The sequence below is a fragment of the Pagrus major genome, chromosome 6 (assembly GCF_040436345.1).
Source record: "Pagrus major chromosome 6, Pma_NU_1.0".
Taxonomy (NCBI): domain Eukaryota; kingdom Metazoa; phylum Chordata; class Actinopteri; order Spariformes; family Sparidae; genus Pagrus; species Pagrus major.
In genome coordinates this window covers 19,266,085-19,283,519 of record NC_133220.1, presented here as the reverse complement: position 1 = coordinate 19,283,519, position 17,435 = coordinate 19,266,085, and the positions used below count along the sequence as shown (strand labels likewise).

Below are 17,435 nucleotides of genomic sequence, written 5' to 3'. Positions count from 1 at the left end.
ATGGTTTTCTGTTGGTTGCATCAGGCTGTTTCAGGTTTTTGTAAGTCATAGGTCACTGACATCAGTGTGATGTGACCTTTGTTTTTCTAGCAGGGAGCATTCATCAGAAATGTTGGACTGTCTGGTCTTCAAACCACTGGTTGATATATTAAAGGTGCACTTTGTAGTTTTGGGGAAGACATTTTAACCAGAAGATCTTATGTTTAAACAAACTAAATAAACAAACTATCTTTGTTTTAATGACTGAATGAACTGAATAAACAGACTGACCTTAAAGGACAACACAGTTTCATACTGTTTTACTTTGTTTATATGTGGCGGACCCTGCCACCTTTCTAGCTTCGTACAGTGTTCTGGGGACCTTATTTTCCTCTGAGAACAGCTTGTTTATTCAGTTATAGAAAATATATATATATTTTTGTGAGTTTGTATAATTTCCTCATTTATATAGTAAATATTTAAATTCTGAGTTTGACCTTCTTTTCCAAAACTACACAGTGCCCCTTTAAGATACTCATTTTCCTTGTGTCCTTGTGGTGTCTAATGTTATCTAACTACCTCTCAACATCACATGCTCAAAATGTGACTGATGAAGAGAATCAACACAGGGCAACAAAATATATATCAAAATGTTTAATGAACTAAATATTCAGAGGACAAAAACAAATGGTAAAATATATTTACACACAGACAAAAGTCATTACATGATAAATCTGGAGGTCACTCTTCTTCCCAACCTCCAAATAACTCACAATCCAACAGTATCAAATCATAAGTTAACAAGAGACCATCTGGTGATCGGATCACGCAAACCATGACAGCAGATCAGTGTACGGTGCAATGAGACGTGAAAGAGGTGAGTTTAGCAGAACAGGTGAACTGTAACATGTTTACCAGCAGATACAGCATGGCTGGTATCGTCTTCACCTCGTCAGCGTTTGTGTCATCATGGTTAAATGTGGTCTTGGTGACTGTTACTGTAGCTGGAAGTACCACAGGAGCAGTTTTGAGTAATTCGTCAGGTGTTTATATTGGTCTATGGACAGATTTTGTCAGTGCGATAGCATCACCGATTACAAGATGCAGTCACGTAACTTTACAGGTGTACAGATGAGATCAAAATGAACTCTGCGTTCGACAATGTGTGTGGTCTGACCCAAGAGTACTGAGAACTCAATGTAATGACTACTGAATACTCATGGGGCGAAAGTCAACATCTTGACAGGGGCTGTGTGATCCCATCACAAAATGGGATCAAGTTACGTGAATACTCAAAACTCATGGGTCAGACGACGCCCCTTCGCACTTGGCTTTCATTTTGATCCAAAATCCAGACCTTCAAAGTTTCAGGACTGCTTCTTGCACATATTGATGAAATCACATTGACAAAATCTGTCCACAGCCTCCCTTCAGGACCACAATTTGCCATGATGACACACACAGATTCACAAGGTGAAAACAGTGGTGACTGGTCACAAAGGTTGCATAATATTCACAGGGAGGTTTGTGGAAATTCATCATCACATTCTCAATCACGATACTGGAGGTAATCAGGAGGGCTGTTGTGAAGGACTGTGCAGGCAAAACTGCAGCCAGAAATCTCTGGTACACGTGATAGAAATGTTGGACTGAAAACAGCACATGGAGCAGAAGCAGGTGAGTCGACTAACAATTGCTATGCTGTTCAATGTCAGCTGCCATCTTGGATTATGATTATGTCCTTGTGACTGCAAAAATATTGAAGAGTTGCCTTTTGCCAGCATTGTTAGTATGGGCCTCAATAGTGGGAGAAGGGTTAGGGACCAGACTCTGTTGTCAAAATGGGTCCTTTATGTGATTCATTGAGCATTAGGCAACCCTGGTATAATGATCAATAATAATAATAATAATAATAATAATAATAATAATATATCACAAAAATTATCAAAATTATTCAACTAATTTAACTGTATATGAATATATGAAAAAGATTTTGATGAACATCTCCACAATCCAAGGCAACTGTTCTTTAAACCACATAACAAATGGAAATCTGCAACTTTATTAAGTCCATTACTGTAGCAAAACAACTCGGGAGAAGACACCAGCAGGCTCTTTGCCGTCGCCCAACGCTGCCCGGAGGCCCTCCTGCTGTCGCGCCCGTGCCAGCTTTGCAAGTGAGAGGAATGACCGAGGTTCTGTGATGGCCAGTTCACTGATAACACGTCGGTTTAGCTGAACGCTAGTCTGTAAGGAGGAAGAGAGGAAATATGTTAACAGAAAGATAGATTCAACCAACAGCATAAAGAACGTAGAGGGGTGATACAGAACTTTAATGTTCAACACGGCTGACCTTGGTGAGGTTGTGTATTAGTGCAGGATACTTCATGCCGTGCTCTCGTGATGCTGCTGCAATGCGCGTGATCCAGAGCTGAAGAAACAAGAGCACAACAAATACAATAAATGATAACGATTAGTGTGGACATGAGAGGCGATCAGTCAAACCAAAGAGTGACATTTCATTCTTGTATCATTCAATTTGATGAATTTTTGAGCCTAGAAGAGATGAAAATATCCAGTATTGCATAATAAAAACAAAAATGAGAGATAAAAGTCTGATATAAATATACTAATACATACATACGTACTCACACACACAATATTGATGAGTGACATTGCACATTATACTGCAAACTAGTATTGTAAAGTGTATTAACCTGGTGAAATAAAATAATCTCAATTGTTTAGATGTAATAACATTTCCCCATTATTCCCAAAGACCTTGACTCCTTTAGGTGAGGCATGCATGTCTCTGTACTGAGAGAGATACTCTCTCAGGATTATACAGCAGTAAAAATAAGCTATTTTTCAGTTGTTACACATTAAATGTCCCTGACAGGTCTCAGGCTGTAGCCTACCTCACAGCCCTGTCTTCATAGCTGTGGAGGATGTTTGTATTTGTGTCTTACCGTCCTCATGTTACGTTGCTTGAGCCTGCGACCTTTGGTGGCGTAGACGAAAGCTCTTCTGACCGCCTTGACAGCCAGACTGTAGCAGCGGTTCTTTCTGCCTCTGAAGTGCTGCAGGAGGAACCGACAGGGAAGATGACTTCAACAGGGATGACTTCAACAAAATGAGTGACATTATTGATGTTAATATTAGATTAGGGTGATGAGGCATCTTTGTGACCGGATCGAGTAACATGAGTCATCTCTAAACAGCTAAAAAATAAATTAAATTAAAAAATAAATAAATCAATAAATAGAAGTGATTTTCTAGTTAATGATTTTAGTTGTAACAACATGAAATATAGTAACAGTTACATCAGCTGGCCCCATTTCGTCCAGGAAGTAGTCGTAGCCTTACCCGTGCATGTTTGAGAACTTCTTGAACTTTCCAGTATCTGTCAGGTCCACGGCTTCGGATCCAACACGACAACGTCAGGAAAACCATGTCTCTTCTTTGGGTTCACTACTGCACCACAATCTGTTTGTAACAAGTTAAAAAATACTGGATTAAATCACCTCAGCCCACCTTCCACGATGTTATGTGTCTCCAGATCCACACGCCGTACCACCACTGACAAGGACGCACGGAGTTCGTTCGATTTAACGCCAGGACGTCTGATGTACGTGTGTCCGCCCGGGTTCTGCTGTGAAAAAGACAAGAAACAGCCCGCGCCGTGATTAAAACAAACAAAAAAAATATTGCCATGGAGGACTATGGGCAACAACCAACGAAAGAAATAGAGAAAACGTGACAGGTAAAACAAACCGTAAAAATTAACGGTTTTCTTTAACGCGTGCTTCTAGAGCCGGGAGACATCGGTTCATCAAACAAGCGCTCCCGCCAGAGCTGTGACGCAGCCACGGAGGATGCTGGGATAGCAGGCCCTGGAGGTCAGAGAAACTCCAAAATGTCGGTTGCTGGCTTCACGTCCTTGAGCCGCTGTGGTGTTTTGGCTTTCCGCTCCCCCGCAGGACTGGTGGTAAGTTGACAGTCATTGTAATTCATACACATTTATAATTATCTGCTATTGTCCGCTACAGTTTCCACTCAGAGTAACGTCACAACACAGAGCTGTCCTGTTTGACAGCGGTGGCCTCCGTCTATACTCTGAAGGCTAGGTTACGTAGTCCAGCTACTAGCTAGCTACTAGCTAGCTAGCCCTCAGTGTCTACTGTAGTTCGAGTGACTCAACTTCCACTTTTAAACATATCCATTTGTTGTTTATTACTTGGTGTGTCTTAAGCTACAAATGAACACGTTAAAAGTCTATATAAACACCCACAGTGGCAGGGAACTAGTTCAACTAAACTGTAAACAATGAGCTAATTATAGCAAAGTAAAGTCATGTGACACCTTTTACAGTGGAAATTCAGTCAAAACAAACAGCCAGACAACAGAAGTGAATTTATAACCTAATCCTGTCTAATAACAGTCATATTTAGTAAATAATGTCACTGCAATGGTTAATAAAACCATGATTCATAAGGGATTTGTATTCCATGTAAAACAGAATATTTTTCTAGCTTTAACAAAAAATACTCAAACTCTTCTCCTCTGTGCTTTGTTAGGGACTTGTAAGTAAAGCCCAATTAATATGCACTTTTTAAGGGCCGATGCTGATAATGTCAGTTTATCATCTAACTGTGCATACATAATGTTACTGTTTTTAATCAAAGTGTTTAATATTGTTTAATGAAAAAAGCAGAGTGCCTAAACAGTCCTGTTTTTCCCCTCTCCTTGTCCCGGCTGTCAGGCGGTGCGGTATGCCCAAACAGCAGCGGCTCCAGCAGCACAACCAAGAATAAAGAAGTTCCAGGTGTACAGATGGGACCCAGACACTCCAGGGGATAAACCCCGCATGCAGACATACGACATCGATCTCAACACGTAGGTGTTACTGCCTGTCACTTTGCCCCGTTATGTGCTGCAATGTGTCAATCTTTGTTCTTGTTCATTGTCTACAGAAAAAGAGAAGTGATGATGCACAACAAGGTGTACTTAAATTCAAAAGTTAACACTGTATTTTCCATACACTTACTTTTCAAGAGACTTTGAGTGTATGATTGCATTAATTCCATGGTTACCTATTAAACAAAAAGGGATGTTAAATTCAAAGTCATTGAAACATGGCATCTAGGCATAATGATGATTATGGCCTGCATGTAGATTTTTAACAATTTAGTAAGAGATGCAATGGAGAGGACTTTGTCAGGTTAAGCACTGACATTCAAGTCAAATCTCTGCCTATCCTTTTTAGTTTATACTGGAGGATAAGGAAATTTTTAATAGCAATTCTATTAGTTGATCATGCTCACTTGCACTGGCGGAGGCTTATTGCTGAGTGAAATTCAAAGAAGTGCCTAGGTTCATGTAAACAGAGGGCATCATTAACGAACTGAGAACAGCCTTCAGGTAGATTAAACCAAGGTGGATCTGACAGCCTGGCATATTGCCAGTCCTCGTCCTTCCTCTGATCCTCTAATTAGCTTTGGGATGCTCTCAATTCACTTCTGTCAACATGACACTGCAGCAAAAAGAGTCCTTAAAATATTGCTCTTTCAGAGATGACCCCTTTAACACTTTCATGTCTTGATATTGTGGACTGTCTTTGCTCTTTATATAGTTGTGGTCCGATGGTTCTTGACGCCCTCATCAAGATCAAAAATGAGATGGACTCCACTCTGACCTTCCGCCGCTCCTGCAGAGAAGGTGAATAACAGGGAGGCTGGAGGGTGTTACCAAAATAATTATCAACTTGTTTATTCAGGGGGTTATACCAAAGTTATGGACGTTGGTTCTGTAGATGTACTTTCTTTTTCTTCTTTTTTCTTTTTCTTTAAGTTTACTCTACTCTTCTGGACATGTTTTCCCCCAAAAAAATATGTTATTGTCCTACAGTAATAAACAACACATGTCCATTTTTCATGTCTTTTTGCCTTAAGATTGTCTTGTCTCAGAAATGATATTAAAAGCTTCTATTATTTTTGTTTAAATGCAGGTATTTGTGGATCCTGTGCCATGAACATTAATGGAGGAAACACACTTGCCTGCCTCAACAAGATTGACACCAACATTAGCAAGCCAACTAAGATTTACCCTCTGCCACACATGTATGTGGTGAAGGATCTTGTACCCGTGAGTAAACATCCACTACGCACTGAACTGTTCAACAGGTGTCACTGACTCCAACTGATAACATGTTACTCCACCATCAATTTCTTTTTCCCTGTCAAACATGGACGCACAAATGTGTTCTCCTCTAAGTTACAGTTGCCAAAAGTATCTAAACTTTTTCTGTGACTCATGTTTCTTTTTCTTTGGTTTTATAAACTCGTGGTTTTAATTTCATACTTAATACAAGTGGAACAATTTGACATACTACTAAATATTACAGTGATAGCAGTTCCACATTTCACAAAACTTTGCACTTCTTCTTTGTAGACACATTCACAGCCTGTTTTGAACCTTATCAAGTCAATCAGACACAGACATGAAGCTGTGTCGGCAGCTAAATCAAGTTTTACTTACTTAATTCAGATATTTATCTGCCATCTGGGTCCTTGATCATACAATTGTGTTTGCAGGACATGAGTAACTTCTATGCCCAGTACAAGTCTATTGAGCCCTACCTGAAGAGAAAGGATGGGTCAAAGGAGGGGAAGGATCAGTACCTGCAGTCTGTGGAGGACAGACAGAAACTGGTACACCACTCTTTACATATATGTAAAAAGTTTCCCAGTTCTTAACGTCACATGAAAATAAATATCTTTTCTCATGTTTCTCCTGTAGGATGGGCTGTATGAATGCATTCTGTGCGCCTGCTGCAGTACGAGCTGTCCCAGCTACTGGTGGAACGGAGACAAATACCTCGGGCCTGCTGTGCTGATGCAGGTGTGTGTCTGATGACATAAGCATTCAGGGATCACTGATTAAATGAAACATTAAAAATATAACCAGAAGAGTTCATGAGTTTACATCCTGTGCTCTCTTAGGCGTACCGTTGGATGATTGACTCAAGAGATGAGTTTACAGAGGAGCGTCTGTCCAAGCTGCAGGATCCGTTCTCCCTCTACCGCTGCCACACTATCATGAACTGCACCAAAACCTGCCCCAAGGTAACACACATCTACAGCTTCATTTAGTCCACAGCTCATAATTTGTATCATACATTCCTCATCCTGGTCTTTCTCGTGTTCCTCTCAGGGACTGAACCCTGGAAAAGCGATAGCTGAAATCAAGAAGATGATGGCCACGTACAAGGAGAAGAGGGCCATCGCTGTCTGAAACCTCCGTCGCCCTCTTGTACAACTTTTCCCTCCATGATTAAATGATATCTTGATTTAAAAAATGCTTATTGAGGTCTGAAGGGCCAGAACACCAGTCAGCTCCACCACCTCCACACTGAATAGCAAACTGTAATGGAATGAGTGTGTATGTGGGGGTGGGGGTGGTTGGAGGACTTGGTGTTACACAAACGCACATGTACAGTATGAATGCAGGAGAGAGTGTGTGTGTCTGAGTCTTACATGTACCATAACAGAGGCGTTTATCTCCAGCTCTTCTGTGTGTTTGTTAATGCACTTGGGAGACGTGATGCTGCATATTTAAGTACAAACAGAGGCGTTCTTCGTGCGTGTAAACATTTTTGTAGCTTGTTGCTTTTCAGCTTAGCAGCTGCTTCACAAACGTACAGTCTATGTGTTCCCTCAGATCTTCCAACATACCAACTGCAGTTATGTTTTGATGGAAAATAAATAGTTTTAAATGCCCTCAGCTGTTTTCATTGGTTATTTGCTGTCACTGATGGTGCTTTGATCACACATCATCTTCTTTAAAACACATCCACTGTTGTTAGCAGTTAGTGTCCTCTAGATGTCAGTATTTTGCGGAGCCTGAACTGCAAATGAGCAGTTTGATCACAGTGTTCCTGGGTTCACTTGAAGACTCATAAAGGCAGGTATTAGTTTTTTATTATTTTTTTATATGGAGATGCTGAATAGAAGAGGCTCGAGAATAGACCCTTGAGGAACTCCACACGTCATTTTTGTTCGCTCAGTGTTGACGAGTGTTATCACCTGTACAATCTATACAATACCTCATATTGAGTATTAGATAAAATAGGTGTTCAATCATTTCCCATTAATAATCTTCAGCTATAGGTAAAGGGCAGAAAATATATTTAATGTATAGAAGATTATCTGTGAATCACATCCTCAATAAATGTATAAATTATGTTTAAATGACAGGGATCCAGTTCAGACAGTTCACCTTGTGATTTGGCTGTTATATGCTGTTACCTGTCAGATTGAGTTTCATTGATACATTTATTAAAAAGTTAAAATCATACAAATGATATAAAAATATCTATGACAAGGTGAGAAGACGGGAAATATTTTAAGCAGCTTATGTATTATTTTAAGCAATATATAACACTATTCACACTGTCAAAAACAACATGAAAACACAGGTTTTCTATTTTTAACAGCTGTTGGACTCACTGCTGTTGTTGTAGCACCCTGTTATCTATATATCTGTCTCTTATCTTGTATCTGAAGATGTATTGTTTTATAGTTAAAGCAACATTATGTAACTTTACCATAGAACAGCTTCAAAATCATGTTGATGGTTCAGTGTCTTGTAACAGGGTGAATGGTGTCTCTGTCTCAGCCACTCAGCCACTCCCCACCCCATCACTTGTTTCTGCACTATGTAACTTCAGTGAGAGGGTAGAGTCACAGCGTTTTCAACACATGACATTGTTATGATGTAAAGACTTTTGTTTGTAGTTAGCACCTACATTACGTCTGACAAATGGTTACAGAACTGGGATTTGTTTTTACCACAGTGAATGTGGGGTGTGCCAAATCACACCAAATGTTGCTTTAAAGTATGAAAAGTAAAAGTACTCATCATGCAGAGTTGCTCCTATCAGTGTTGTACGTTCTAATTGGATCATTATAATTGATGTAGGCCTATAAGCAGAAATTTAAAGGTGCAATATGTGAGAATTTTAGATTAAAACATAAATTAAACATCATAAAAAGAAAAATGATCAACAGAATGTGAAGAAATAAGAATGCTGATGTTACATTAAGGGTGTCTACGTATCGTGTTGCAGATATCTACTGAAATTAGTAGCTAAGTTAGTAGCTAGCCCATTTTTTATTTTTATTTTTTTTTAAATACCACTCCGAGCTCCCAGTTTGGACAGCTAGTTTCATGGCTAATTGAGCTAACATGCTAAAAGCAGCTACAGCTAGCAGCAGTTAGCAGTTACACTGGTGATATGCTGATATCTGTTTGTGGTGTGAATTTGAGAGGTGGCCAGTTCTTACATATTGCACCTTTAATGCTGTCATTGGTGAAGGTGGAGCTCAATTTTCAAGTACTTTGTATACTTAAAGTAGGTAGTTTAATTTGTAATAAAATAACATATTTTATCAACTGATTACATGTTTTGTTTGTAAACTTGACTTAAGTAAAAGTCCAGATGTCTTTTCTAAAAATGGAGTGAAGTGAAAAGTAGGCCATACTCAAATTTTTACCGAATAAGTAAATATACTTAGTTACTTTCCTCGACTTTCACTTGATTACCTTATGAAAGGTGGTGACCAGTATCCGATCAGCTCATCCACACATGTGATCCTTGGATCTGTCGGGGTGTCGGGATGTTGTTGCGGGTCGGTGCTGGGACCACTGGGGGCTGCAGGCTGCAGGCTGCAGGCTGGAGGTTGGCCTGGACGGGGAGGAGACTACAGATGCGGGGTGGTACAATGTGGCGCTGCGAGTCCTCCTGCACTCAGAGGACGCATGAGAGCTGAGGACAGCCGGAGCAAACTGAAGCAAAGTTAGGTAAGAAACTCTGGAAAAAACTTCTATCTGTACATGTTTTAGTTTCTTGTTTGATTGCACCTACTTTTTTATTTTTATTTCATGCACATGTTGATCCAGACAAAGCAGGGGGGAAAAAAACTCATGGGGTGATTGTGCACAGATTTCCTGCAGCCCAGTCCACGTTTTAAATGCTGTAAAGCCTCCTGAGCGTTTATCAGTCTGCTCCGAATAATTATGCATACTTTGCGTGTATGTTAATGGCTGTAGAGAGCTGACATGTGGTCCTGTGTTTTCACTGGAGAGAATAAGGAGGAGGGACTCCACAGCACAGCCTGCAGTAATGGCACTACAATGGAGAGAGGGAGCCAAGAAAAAAAAACAGAGAGGATGGGGGTCGATGAGGGCACATGGAAAGATGATTTTAAAGACTTATTTATTTATTTGTCAGCGCTGCATGAGAACAAAAGGCGTAAAATAGATGACAGCAGTGCACCTCCTGTTGCTGACCTCAGAAACTCTTACTAATGAGTGTGTGTGCATGTGTGTGTGTGTGTGTAGGTGGGGGGTGGAGGGGGGGATGGGGTCTCTAGCTGGGAAGGGAAGGACTCAATTGGGGAGAGGGGGGCTAATCGCTCCCAGATGTGTGCTGTGAAAACATATGGTTTCCGATAGCCACTGTGATGCACAAGAAGAATGTGTGTGTGTGCAAACACACAGGGACACAAACACACACAGATTTATTGGTACACATGCACAACTTGTGCAAACAGTGTTCAAATCACATGTTTTGCGTCCAGTGTGGCCTCATGATAATGTAAAATGAGAGATCTCAGTGTAGGATGTGTAAAAAAAAAAAAAAAAGAAAAGCCCAAATTAACTGCTTCATGTTGTGTGTATGCTGCAGCGGAGGAGGAGGAGCGTTCATACTTTCCACAAAATGGAAAAGTAGTTAGTGTAACAGGAAGCTAAGGTAATGGATTTTACTGTATGTAACACTTTTGACGTCAAGAGTTTCATTGACAGCTGAACAAAAAGTTAGACTCTGGTTTTTTTACATGTTGGGGATGCTGTCAGTGTTCATGTTTTTCTGTCCACATGTCATTTCCACTCATCCTGAGAGGCTCTGCTTGCTTGGTGGAGTGAAGAAGAAAGAAAAGGAAAGGGGGGGTGAGGGGTTCGAGGAAATGACCAGTGAGGGCGACAGAAGGGAAATGAAGGATGTGGAGACAGACGGAGAGAGGGAGGGCGGGAGGGAAAGAGGGAGGGATGAAGGGTGGGGTTGAGGGGTCCTCTGTTTCTTTTCCTGGAATGCAGCCCCGAGACTGTCTGCTCTGCTGCAGCAGCAGTGAGGAAAAGTAGGAAAACAGAGAGATTGTTCTTAGGGAAGACAGACGGGCCACATTCTTGCTGTCAGAGTTTTCTCCCCCTCTCCTCCCCCTCCTCTTTTTCTTGCCATGGCTGTTTGGGGCCAGTGGACAGGGGTGGAGGGGGGGCAGAGAGAGGGGAGAGCAGTGGGGGGTTGGAAAGGTGACAGAGAGCGAGGGAAACGAGAGGAGAGGGGAGTTCAGGAGAGCAAAAGAATATCCGACACTAAGCGCTTTATTATTCCCCCTCGTGTTGCTCTGTTTTGATTGTTGATGCTCTGCTCGTCTCCCCTCCAGTGTTCAAGTCAGTCTACCTCCCAGAGTGACCATGAGAGTCCTCCTGCTCATCTGCATGCCAGGTAACTGCACCATACTGTCCACTGAAGCCCCTGAGAACCCCCCTAGAAATACTTATATACAACAATCAAAGTTAAAGGGACAGTTCACCCAAAAATCAAAAATACATATTTGTCTTCTTACCTGAAGTGCTGTTTATCCATCTGGATTGTTTTGGTGTGAGATGCAGAGTTTTGGAGATATCAGCTGTAGAGATAGTCTGCCTTCCCTTGAATATAATTGAACCAGATGGGACTGGGTGCTCAAAGCGCCAATAAAATTAATGTGAAGAACTCAGCAGTAATGTCTCTTCCCAGAAATCATTACCCGGTCACTCAAGATAATCCACAGACCTCGTTGAGAGCAGTTTCATGCAGGAACTATTTTCTTTCTACCAAACTACACCCGCCAACCGTATCACCACACAGAAAGAAGTGTGCATCTAATCATGGACAAGAGGCTAGCCAACTTTCAAACCTTAATTTAAACTCGAAGAATCATTGATGCTGCCCTCGTTAACAATGATTTTGAGTTAATGAGCAGTTCAGCTGCGCTAGCTAATGTCGAAGCTCAGCCAAGGAACATGACCTGCACAAATATGCGAGCACAGACGCTTCAAGTGTTGGTTTCACGCGTTGCTGCGTTCTGGGATGTTTCTGAAAATCGTGACCGAACCGAGTCACGATTTTCAAGCGCTGCAGCCTGCGGGCGCTATAGCATGAAACTACAAGAGAAACTGATTCATCTGTTTGATTCACTCCAGCTCAAAACAACCACGGCTGAGGAACCTCTAGCTCAACATGGCCGCATGCATCAGCATATTTAAGGCACTTCATCACCGCCTCTCTTCTCTCCTTGTCCATTTCTTTTTCTCTTCCTCTTGTGCACACATTCCTCCACAGAATTGTTTGTTTACTACTGCTGCCATGGTAACACTGATTAGCTCTTTATTGCCTCTTTGAGGACTGACATTTGTTACCTCCAACTGTGTGTAAAACCGAACGTTAAATTTGCTCACTGGGGACGCGTGTTTGTGCCAGCTGGACCGGGCATTGTCATTTGCGTTTGCACACTTGCATAGACCAAGTTTCTGGCCTTCACGTTTAATATCACAAGCATGAGCCTCCTGTCGGTGAGTAGATGCACGCTTCTTTCTGCACGGTGAAACGGTTGGCGAATGTGGTACGGCAGAAAGAAAATAGTTCCCCCATGAAACTAAAAAAGGTTTCTAACAACTATGAAGGAAACTTGGCAAGTCGCACCAAAACAAGCTAGATGGATGAATAACACTACATGTGGATGAGTTCATCAAACTGGGTAAGGGTGTGTTTTGAATTCATTTGATTCTCACTGTAAAGGATAAGTTCACCCAAGAAATAACATTATCAACTCACCTTCATGTAAAGTCGTGTGAAGTTTCAAACTCCTGATCATCTGAAGTAGATGGGGAGTTGTTTTAAAAGTTAAAATAAACAACTGAAAGATTGTATAAAATATCTTCATACAGCTTGTCTGCCATAATCCAAGTCTCAGGAAACACAGAGATCCCAAATTTATTTGAACAGACGTTATTTACACCCTTTTTTAAGCCAAAATATTCTCTATAGCAGCTAGGCTGAAAGTGTTAGCACAAGCTCAACCGTGCATTGAGGATGTAAATAATATTTTGTTGCGAGGCTCCACAAATGTTTGTGAACTACGAAATATCACCCGACTTTCCATCAACACAGGGATTAGATAGGAGAAGTTAAGAACAAAATTTTCATTTTTGGGTGAACTTCTCCTTTAAAGTGAGACTATGTAAAAATCACATTAATCTGCCTCTTGCTGTTTGTGTGTTCTCAATGTTTTAAATTGTAGTTGTTGTCCTGAAAAATGTGAATCTAAAGTGGAATCACTCAATGTGATTCAAGGATAAAAGTACTAGTTCATCATAAAAGTACTCAGTTACAGTATTCAGAGTAATTACTAACTTTCCCCTCTTTCCCTTCACTCATTGCTCCATCTTTGTGATTACTTTATTGTTCTGAAATGTCAACAGTTCTGCTGCTCGCCCAGGCCCCGTACCAGGAACCGATTCCTTTTTTGGGTGAGTTCGTTAAGAGCGTATTGGCTCTGATCGTTCCAGCTCAGCATCGGTTTATATCAGAGCTCTGCACATCTGTTCCCGATTCCTCGCTGTCCTCTGATGTGTCACCTCGCCTCGAGGAGTTCGTTCTTGTTATTTACCTCCCGCATAGCAACTGTTGTCACAGTGTAAATAGCACTTTGAGCACTCTGCATGTTATTATTTGTAAACATCTTGCATATGAAGTCATGCATTACACCCTCTCAGACTGCTCATTTTGTTCACTTTTGGCATGCAGGTGGTTCATTTTATATGTTGCAGGGCTTTGTGTAAGTGTGTGTGGGTGTGTGTGTGTGTGTGTGACTGTAATTGGTTTCACAATGTTGATCTCATGAAACATTTCTCTCTCCTGCTCATTTTACGGCCTCACAGATGAGTATGGGCTGGATTATTTTCCAGGTAAAGCTTCAATAAAATGTTCTAAATGTTACTTTCACATTTAAACATCTGTGTGTTTTTTCTTTTATTAAAGCGACTCCATTCTGTCTTGTTCAGATAGTCCAGACAATCCTGATTCCCTTCCTGGAACCTACCAGCAGCAGGTTCGACTCAGTCCAGTGCTCCGTCCAGAAAAATCAGGTATATGTGCTGAACTCTCCTCCTGTCTGAGTCATGATATTCAAGTCGAACTCATTTGTTAATCTGTTTTCCATGTGGATGTCAGACTCTGATTTGGAGACGGAGCCCACAGAGCCTGGCCCTCTTGGTAAGGAAACTTCAGACAAAAGGAGGAGAGATAATCAGTTGTTTAGTTTGAATGGAGAACTTATTTTGCCTTGTGTTTGATTTCCAGACTGTAGAGAGGAGCAGTATCCCTGCACCAGACTCTACTCTGTTCACAAGCCATGCAAGCAGTGCCTGAACAGCCTCTGCTTCTACAGGTAGGTGACCTTTTAAATGAGCAACCCACAATTAAAAAACCCAGTCGTTATCCTCTGAAGTTTGGACTTCAGAGGATAACAAAGTGTGAATCTCCAAAAATTCAATTTTTTCAAGTATGAGAGTGCACTCAGAGAGTTCAAAAGTCAGTTTTTTCTAATTGTTTAGCATAATTTCCTCATAGACAGTGTATTTAGACAGATTTGGAGATTTATTCTTGGAAAAATACCTTTGTTTCATAGCAGGTTGGAGTTTTTATGTTTCTACTAGATGTAAAAATGTTTAGGAAAAGGATTTATCTCTGCTTGGATGTCCTGCATATATGTAAGTAAGATAAGGATATTAATCATTGTCAACAAATCCTATAAAACGATTAAAACCAACATTATGTTCCACTTATCAGTAGGCTACATTATGGTTTATACCAGGGCTTCGTAAAGACCGGACTATGGTTCGCACCCTGACCTAATGGTGTGTCAGTCAGGACCCAATCCCTGTCCATACCTCGTGTTATGAAGAATACAATATGTTCTGAAGCTGAATGTTTCCATAGATATTTTTATCTCTGCTGTCTGTGTCGGAGTTTGACACTCACGGTGCGTTCAGGTGCATCGTAAACTCAGAAATCTATTCTCGATTGACCACAAAGGTTATTTTAAAGGGGAAAGTTTTGATTTTTTTCTTATCAGTTTTACTAATTAGATTGCTAAAATAAAGGCAGATTATTTCTATGTAGGAACATTTTCACAGGTCTACAAGTGACCTATCTCTGGCAATTTCTGAGGTGTTTTCCTGCAGCATTTTTTAATAACTACTTACTAAAGATGTGAGATGTGAGAGATGTGTTATTAATTAACTGATTAAATGTTATTTTAGTATCGGCAGTTGTCCCAGAACTAAAATAAAAACCAGACAAGGACCTTTGAGTAATACGTTTGAGAACCCTGGTATATAGAATTTTATTCTTTAAAAAGGGCTCGGCTATTTCCTGAAACAGCTGGGCACTGTTGTTGGCAGCAAACATTTCTCAAACATGAGGAAATAGTGCATTTGTTGGGGACTATTTTCAGCCGTGGATGAATACACATGGTGTGCTAGTTAGTGTTTTTTACAGCAGCATGACAGAGTATGTGGGACTAACACTGCAGCAGTGTGGTTTATTTATTTGTTTTCATAGTTTTTGGACACAGAGGAATAAGATGTATCGACTTCAGTCTGACTCAGAGGTTATAGACTTTGGTTATGAGCGCTGCAATCGGTCGCCTATTTGAGGTGGCGTCACCTTCCTTCAGATGTCTGCGATAAGTTAACAATCTACACGCTGAAAGCGGCACGTTACCCTAACACTAACCTGGTCGCTAACGGTGCAAACGCAAACATACTATTAGTTGTTACCTTTTCTTCTTAAGGGATTTAAATATTTTAATGTCAGGGCTCACCTCCGCATGTGCAAACCTAACTCCTACAACACTGGCTTTTCAGCGCCCAAGACAATTGTGATTGGTTTAAAGAAATACGAACAAGCCAGAGTTTTTCCCGCTTTAGCAGAATGATCATTGGTGCAGCCAGGCTGACACAGTGCTGTGGAGATCAGAATCAGGTTTTGGCTACACAGACAATAATTGTTGATCAATACATTGTTGGTTTTGACTTTTGCATTGGATTGGTTGACAGGAAGAAAAACACAGAAGATTGCCAGATGTTGTCTTTAAGTGTTCACAGACATGAAAATGACTGGTTGCATTGTTTTATGTGAACTAGCCCTTTAACTGGCACCTCAGTGAGTGTTTCAGCCTCACTTGTGACCTCATACATGTGCTTTTCATTAAGTTTGCGACGGGTGTACGTCATCAACAAGGAGGTCTGCGTGAGGACTGTGTGTGCACATGAAGAGCTGCTCAGAGGTGGGTTCACTCTTCTCTCTTATTGTGTGTTCTCTGTGTGTTTGAGGCTTGTCATTTGAACTCCTCTGCCTCTGTGTGTTTAGCGGACCTGTGCCGCGACCAGTTCTCTCGCTGTGGCGTGGCGGCGCTGAGCGGCCAGTGTTCATCACTAGGAGGAAGCTGTGGGAAGAGCTGCGGTGGCTGCTGATTGAGGACGGAGATCAGGGACGCTACCTGCCCAGATACTGCCGCTTTTTCTACCACTCATCCTCCACCTCCTGTTACCTACTTTCTTCTCCCAGTTTTTCCTCGACAACTCATTACTCCTGTGCCAAAAGCACTTCTGCATTTGAAGTTTTTCCTTCTGTCTCTCTTCTCACATGTATGGCTGCCCAGTAGATCCTGTGTGTATGGATAAATATACTCCAAAGAACATTGATGATTGTATAAATCACTGGTGCTATAAAATCATCACACTGGTGCTATAAAACTATTAGAGGTGCACATAAAACATCTTTTTTCTATTTTATTTTTGCATATTGTACCGTTATATTAATCTCGTGCTTTGTGTTTGTTGATGTGTTACTGTACTTGTGTGGAAAAGCAGTCATTGTCATGAACTCAACGGCAGCCGCTGTGCACTGACATCAGACAAAACTAATCCAGCCGCCGACAGTCTCATAGTTGAAGATCATGAGATGTGTGAAGGAACAGGTGGTGAGTGACCTCAGTTTTTTGTACTACTGCCACCTGGATGCTTCGAAACCAAGCAGCGAGCTCATAGAAATATATTCCAGTGGCAACAAGTGCTTTAAAAAGGCATCTCACAAACGGCCTCTGTACTACTGCTTTGTAAAACTGTCACTATAAAGACCAAGAAAAAAAATAAACTTTTTTTTTTTACGACAGCTGTTCAGTGTGTGATTGAGTCAAACATGAGTCATCGCTGTAGCTGCAGCTCAGGACGCTGAAAGGTATTTTATGAAAGACATGAATTATGGTGCACATTGAGTTTATTCTCCT

General features: G+C 41.1%; 3 protein-coding genes across 3 annotated transcripts; 2 read left to right on the top strand and 1 right to left on the bottom strand.

Moving 5' to 3' along the window:
• Positions 1–618: 618 nt before the first annotated feature.
• On the bottom strand, positions 619–3,560 carry mrpl20 (mitochondrial ribosomal protein L20). The gene is made up of 4 exons (XM_073468212.1): positions 3,346–3,560; positions 2,949–3,059; positions 2,333–2,410; positions 619–2,226 (listed from the first exon to the last, which is right to left on the bottom strand). The coding sequence occupies exons 1-4, from the start codon at positions 3,430–3,432 to the stop codon at positions 2,053–2,055; spliced, it is 450 nt and encodes a 149-aa protein (XP_073324313.1). The 5' UTR covers positions 3,433–3,560; the 3' UTR covers positions 619–2,052.
• Positions 3,561–3,843: 283 nt separating this feature from the next.
• On the top strand, positions 3,844–7,757 carry sdhb (succinate dehydrogenase complex, subunit B, iron sulfur (Ip)). The gene is made up of 8 exons (XM_073468211.1): positions 3,844–3,967; positions 4,742–4,875; positions 5,612–5,697; positions 5,987–6,123; positions 6,573–6,689; positions 6,778–6,879; positions 6,981–7,103; positions 7,192–7,757. The coding sequence occupies exons 1-8, from the start codon at positions 3,896–3,898 to the stop codon at positions 7,270–7,272; spliced, it is 852 nt and encodes a 283-aa protein (XP_073324312.1). The 5' UTR covers positions 3,844–3,895; the 3' UTR covers positions 7,273–7,757.
• A 2,018-nt stretch (positions 7,758–9,775) lies between these two features.
• On the top strand, positions 9,776–17,315 carry mfap2 (microfibril associated protein 2). Its single transcript, XM_073468620.1, has 9 exons — positions 9,776–9,840; positions 11,484–11,545; positions 13,564–13,611; positions 14,023–14,049; positions 14,146–14,229; positions 14,315–14,356; positions 14,444–14,531; positions 16,360–16,433; positions 16,517–17,315. Exons 2-9 carry the CDS (start codon positions 11,515–11,517, stop codon positions 16,618–16,620), a joined length of 498 nt encoding a protein of 165 aa, XP_073324721.1. The 5' UTR covers positions 9,776–9,840; positions 11,484–11,514; the 3' UTR covers positions 16,621–17,315.
• Positions 17,316–17,435: the final 120 nt, after the last annotated feature.

Coding starts and splice junctions, on each gene's coding strand:
- mfap2 (XM_073468620.1), top strand. CDS start 11,515: ATGAGAGTCCTCCTGCTCATCTGCATGCCAG. Junction 13,612..14,022: donor GGAACCGATTCCTTTTTTGG/GTGAGTTCGTTA, acceptor ACGGCCTCACAG/ATGAGTATGGGCTGGATTAT. Junction 14,230..14,314: donor GCTCCGTCCAGAAAAATCAG/GTATATGTGCTG, acceptor TGTGGATGTCAG/ACTCTGATTTGGAGACGGAG.
- mrpl20 (XM_073468212.1), bottom strand. CDS start 3,432: ATGGTTTTCCTGACGTTGTCGTGTTGGATCCGAAGCCGTGGACCTGAC. Junction 2,411..2,948: donor AGCAACGTAACATGAGGACG/GTAAGACACAAA, acceptor TTGTTTCTTCAG/CTCTGGATCACGCGCATTGC. Junction 2,227..2,332: donor TAATACACAACCTCACCAAG/GTCAGCCGTGTT, acceptor TCCTCCTTACAG/ACTAGCGTTCAGCTAAACCG.
- sdhb (XM_073468211.1), top strand. CDS start 3,896: ATGTCGGTTGCTGGCTTCACGTCCTTGAGCCGCTGTGGTGTTTTGGCT. Junction 3,968..4,741: donor GCTCCCCCGCAGGACTGGTG/GTAAGTTGACAG, acceptor CCCGGCTGTCAG/GCGGTGCGGTATGCCCAAAC. Junction 4,876..5,611: donor TACGACATCGATCTCAACAC/GTAGGTGTTACT, acceptor CTCTTTATATAG/TTGTGGTCCGATGGTTCTTG.